The 5099-nt window shown below is 44.6% G+C and overlaps 1 protein-coding gene across 1 annotated transcript; it reads left to right on the top strand.

Moving 5' to 3' along the window:
• Nucleotides 1-584: 584 nt before the first annotated feature.
• LOC103646120 (ethylene-responsive transcription factor 6) lies at nt 585-2270 on the top strand. The gene has a single exon (XM_008670839.3). The coding sequence runs from the start codon at nt 713-715 to the stop codon at nt 1781-1783; it is 1071 nt and encodes a 356-aa protein (XP_008669061.3). The 5' UTR covers nt 585-712; the 3' UTR covers nt 1784-2270.
• The last annotated feature ends 2829 nt before the right edge of the window (nt 2271-5099 follow it).

Genomic DNA, 5099 nt, shown 5'->3' with positions numbered 1-5099 from the left:
TGGCTTCGTTCTTGTAACCGCCGACGAATTTTTTTAAAACGACATCAACGTTGGTACGAACGGAGTACAATCATATGTTGCCGATATTCTTTGCATTATTCCCAAACAACCTTTTGAATTTGTTTCCAAGAAACATATTCCATATATGGTTGTTAGCCATACAATAAAATTGGATTTGAATCGGCCATTTCGAATTCTTCTTGGAATATGAATCGGAATGACTTCTTGGAATATACATCTTTCTTCCTGCAAAGTCAAACATCTTCGAAACTGTGGCGTGGTCGTAAAACCGAAAGAGACAGTTGAGCAGAGACTCGCGTTCGCTCGCGCGAAGCTGCCTCTCCCTCTCGCGCAGTTGATCTCAAGTCTGATCAACAGGTCCAGGCGAACTCGTTAGACCGGAAGAATCAAAGTTTATAATAGTACATATATTATACGAACCAACAGAGTAGAACCAGTCTACTAATAATCAAGGGAGCTCAAAACAATTCACCGCATCAAAAAATATCCATTCTTGTCTGCGCCTCGATCTCCGCCTGCCTATAAATACGAACAGGCACCGCCCAACTTTTGTCGTCGCACAGCACAGCATAGAAACTGGCTCGCACAACACGCGTTCCACCTGTTGTAGCTGGAGCTGCCACCAAGACCGAGAGTCCCGAGTTCTTGTGACACCTCTCCTCGACATCACCAGCCAGAACTAGAAGTGGACATGGCATTCACCGGAGACGCCGATGGTTTCGCCCTCGACTTCATCCGTGAGCACCTCCTCGGCGCTGGTTGCGGCGGCGACCCCGACCCCGTGCATTGCACTGTAGATCTCGACGGCGACGACATCACCTTCCCCGTTCTGCCTCCACCTCAACCAGAATTCGAGCCCATGCCGTTCTTGCCGCCGCCGCCGCCGCCGCCGCAGCACCAGCATCAAGGGTACATCGGCGTCGACCCGACCAACGAGTACATGGGCGAGCCAGCGGCGGTGTTCCCGGAGCAGGAGCCAGCGCCACCGGTGATAATAACGTTCGGAAGCGAGCCCTCGTCCCCCGTCAAGCAGCCTCTGACCATCGCCGTGCCCCCGAGGCCGTACTACGCTTCGGCGGCAGCAGCAACGGCGCCCACCGCCGCACAGCTGGTAGCAGCGGCGGCCGAGGCCGTGGAGGACTTCCGCAAGTACCGCGGCGTCCGGCAGCGCCCCTGGGGCAAGTACGCGGCGGAGATCCGCGACCCGAAGCGGCGGGGCTCGCGCGTGTGGCTCGGCACGTACGACACGCCCGTCGAGGCCGCGCGCGCCTACGACCGTGCCGCCTTCCGCATGCGCGGCGCCAAGGCCATCCTCAACTTCCCCAACGAGGTCGGCACCCGCGGCGCCGACTTCTGGGCCCCGCCCGCTCCGGCGAAGAAGGCGGACACGGCCGCCGCGAACAAGAGGAAGCGGCAGCAGCTGGTGGAGGACGCCGACGGCGACGACGTCGAGGTGGTCGCGGTCGTGGTGAGCAAGGCAGCGAAGGTTGTTGATGAGATCCCTGCTTCGTCGCCGTCCCAGGACCAGACATCGTGCACCTCTCGGTCGTCGTCCGTGTCGACGCGCGAGACCACAGCGACAGCCTCGTCGACGGTGACGTCCGCTGCGGAGGAGACGGGATCAGGGGCTGTGGGGCTCCCGATGACGCCCTCGAGCGGGAACTGGGAGCAATACTGGGAGGCATTGCTCGGCAGCCTGCCGCTGCTCTCGCCGCAGTCGCCCCTCCCGGCGTTGGGCTTTCCCCAGCTCACCGTCACTTGATGATTATAACCCGTGTTTGGATAGGCAAGGATCTCGCCTAATCCTTTTGGATCGCCAAGGAAAGTCGGTTCATTTCCGTTCCAATCCAAGGGGATCGGGCCTACCATCATCATTCTCCTAAACAAGTCAAAAGGCGAACGATCGAACAGTGTTACTGGTGTACGGCACGAACGAAGAAACAATCTGAAGCAGCAGTACTAGTTCTTTGTTTTTTTATATTCACTCTTCTAAACTTTAAGTTTCAAAAATATTTCAGCTCAAAATAAGGTAGACTAAAGTTTGAAGCTAATGTTATACCAGTTATTTATAATTTTTCTTCTAAAATTTAGAGATTCAAAGTTTAAACTAAGGAATCCAAATAATTAAACCCTATATGCAGTGACTGTGACATACGGATAGGTGCATAGGTGCAGATCCTTCGATGCTTGTTAAGAATATAATCAAAGGATTTGGAATTTCAATATATATGATCCACATTGTAACTTAATCCGAGTTAATTTTGAATATACATGGTCTATATTGGGTTGTTTGCTTCGGATTAAAACCCGTTATTTAGACTGTTACAGCTGCAATTCATATAGATAAAAATATTATAGAAACAGTAGAAGTCGGTAGCTTAATCCCAGTTAATCTTGAATATATATGATCCACATTCTTTAATTACCGGGAACACTTAAAGCTAATTCAGCGCTACCGAAAAATAAAAATAAATTAATAGAAATGACTTACAAAGTTACTAGTTAGTGCCAAGCTTTATTACTGATGAGCTAAGAGTCTCGGAAAAAATTTTATTTTTGTAATTCTTTCAATAGCGAAGTTTTATTTCGAAAATGAATAAATAGTTAAATTTCCCCAAAAATTAGAGACGGTAAATATTAAATTCATTTCCATCTGTAATTTCCCAAGTATGTTTTAGTTAATATATTTAGACTCGGCGGCAGCATTTTCCCCCTCTTTATCGAGAGTGAACGATTGCAACTAATACACATTTTAGATCTGATCGACCACATCTATTTTCACCACTTTGCTGAGTAAAAACAATTGCAAGAAACGTTTTTTTTTTTTTTTTGCTTGGCAAACGTATTGCCGTATTGGGCAGTGTGTGCATTATCATCAATACCTGATCTACTATAAGGGCATGTACAGTGGGTGTCTTAAGTTGTGTCTTAGAGTGTGTCTAGGGGGGTGAATGTAAAAAATCTCAAGACACGTATCTTGACGAAGACACAGTGTCTTAGCTCTATATTCGAGACAGGAGACTATCTGATTGGTCACTTTAATTTATTGAATGTTCTGATTGGTACAATGAATATGGTAAGACACATGTTTTAGACATGACCACTGTATTATGTTGTGTTTTAGCTGTGTCTTATACTTGGAGTACCGTGCAGCTGTATCTAGGTTGTACATGCCCTAAGGTAGCGTAGAAGTGTAAGTTCAGGTTCAGCATGGGAAGCTTTGAACTGTTCTTCGTTTGTTTCACCTGCAGATGCGGCGAGCATCTTGGTTTTGGGTATATATATATACACACACAAGTAGAGAACAGGTGTTGCTACCGATAAAAATAATGTTAAAATTAACCAAACTAGTGCTGGATGAATGTAGACATCAGTGTTACTCCTATGACACAGTGTGTATGTGTAAAGAAACTCTAGTCAACGCTGGTAACCCTTGAGCTGGTTCGTGGTAGCGCGCTATAGGAATGTCAAGCACGGAACCGATAACGTCACTAGTCAATAACAGAATTTGCTGACCGGGCATGGGATTTGTTATTGCTGCCTAGTTGTTAATTTATTAATTTATCGATCTAGTGTACCAAAGCCCAAACTAGCAAGACTCATGCATCGACTGAGATTGCTTTTTTTTAAGGAACATATGAGAGGCGTGCGGACTTTTTCTGTATTTTTTTAAACAAAAAGAACGTTGAAGGTACAACAAAAGATATTCTTGCGTTTTTTTAGTGATCTAGTGTTCAGATTATCTTTCAAGAGAAGCTGAAAACATATTTCCCCTTGTTTTGGTAAGAGGATAGCCGTAGCCAAGAAATATCATGTGGGCATTCTAATGGCCAATGAGATGCTTGTAAGTTTTGCGGAAAGTGAAGGCAACAGAGCTGACAAATTACAAATTGAGTCCTTGTAGAACTGTATAGATGATAACTCTAAAAATTGCTCATAGTTGACCATAAAATGGTCTCCACTTAAATTCCAATAATGTGATCTATGTCAAGAAAACATATGTGGAGTGAGGTTTACGAGTCTCTGGTAGATGATCAATGGCAACACAACCCTATTTTTGTTGAAAATAGCATGAACGACCATTTACAATAATACCGAAGGCTAACACCAACGGATTTTTCACAAAGAAATTGTCTCCGCTAGAAATCCATGGATGTCGAAAATTGCATTAATGACTATTTCAATAATGCCGAAGGCTAACACCTACATATTTTTGACCAAGAAATGGTCTCCACCAGAAATCCAAGAATGCAATCTATGGCAAGCAAACATATGTGGGGTGAGGTGTATGAGCCTCTAGTCAATGATCAATGACCACACAACTCCCATTTTTATCGAAAATAGCATGAACCACCATTTTTATTAATACCGAAGGCTAAAACTTAAGGATTTTTGACCAAGAAATGATCTCCCCTAGAAATCAAAGGATGTCGAAAATTGCATGAACGACCATTTCAATAATGCCGAAGGCTAACACCTACGAATTTTTGACCAAGAAATGGTCTACACCAGAAATCCAAGAATGTGATCTATGAAAAGGAAACATGTGTGGTGTCAGTTGTACGAGGCTCTGGTCGATGATTAATGGCCACACAACCCCCATTTTTGTCGAAAATATTATGAACGACCATTTTCAATAATAACAAAGGCTAACACCTACAGATTTTTGACCAAGAAATGACCTTCACCACCTGTTGACAACGACAGATGGAGTAATAAGTCTAGCAACATCAACACATGATGTTCTAGTTTTTACTAAGAGAAGAATTTCGAAGAAACCTAACTCTAGATTTTTACCTACCAAAGATCATGCCGGAGTAAACATGATGTTCCACTCTTTAAAGTGACCATTGAGAATCTGAAGCTTGAGGATGTCCCTCCACCAAAAGAATCCTTTAAAAGAACCATCAGGCATGAGCAGTCGATTAGCTTAGTAATATTTGTCCCATGCTAGGTGTACCAAAGGCAAATGCATTTGTTATAGAATTTATTTAGATGTTTTAGTAGCAAACATTCATTTTCAACTCAGACTTAGAACCCCCAATCCCCCTTCTTGTTTCGGATGCAAACTAAAGGCT

This window comes from Zea mays, chromosome 2 (genome assembly GCF_902167145.1).
Source record: "Zea mays cultivar B73 chromosome 2, Zm-B73-REFERENCE-NAM-5.0, whole genome shotgun sequence".
Taxonomy (NCBI): Eukaryota; Viridiplantae; Streptophyta; class Magnoliopsida; order Poales; family Poaceae; genus Zea; species Zea mays.
This window is presented reverse-complemented; position numbering and strand designations above follow the sequence as displayed.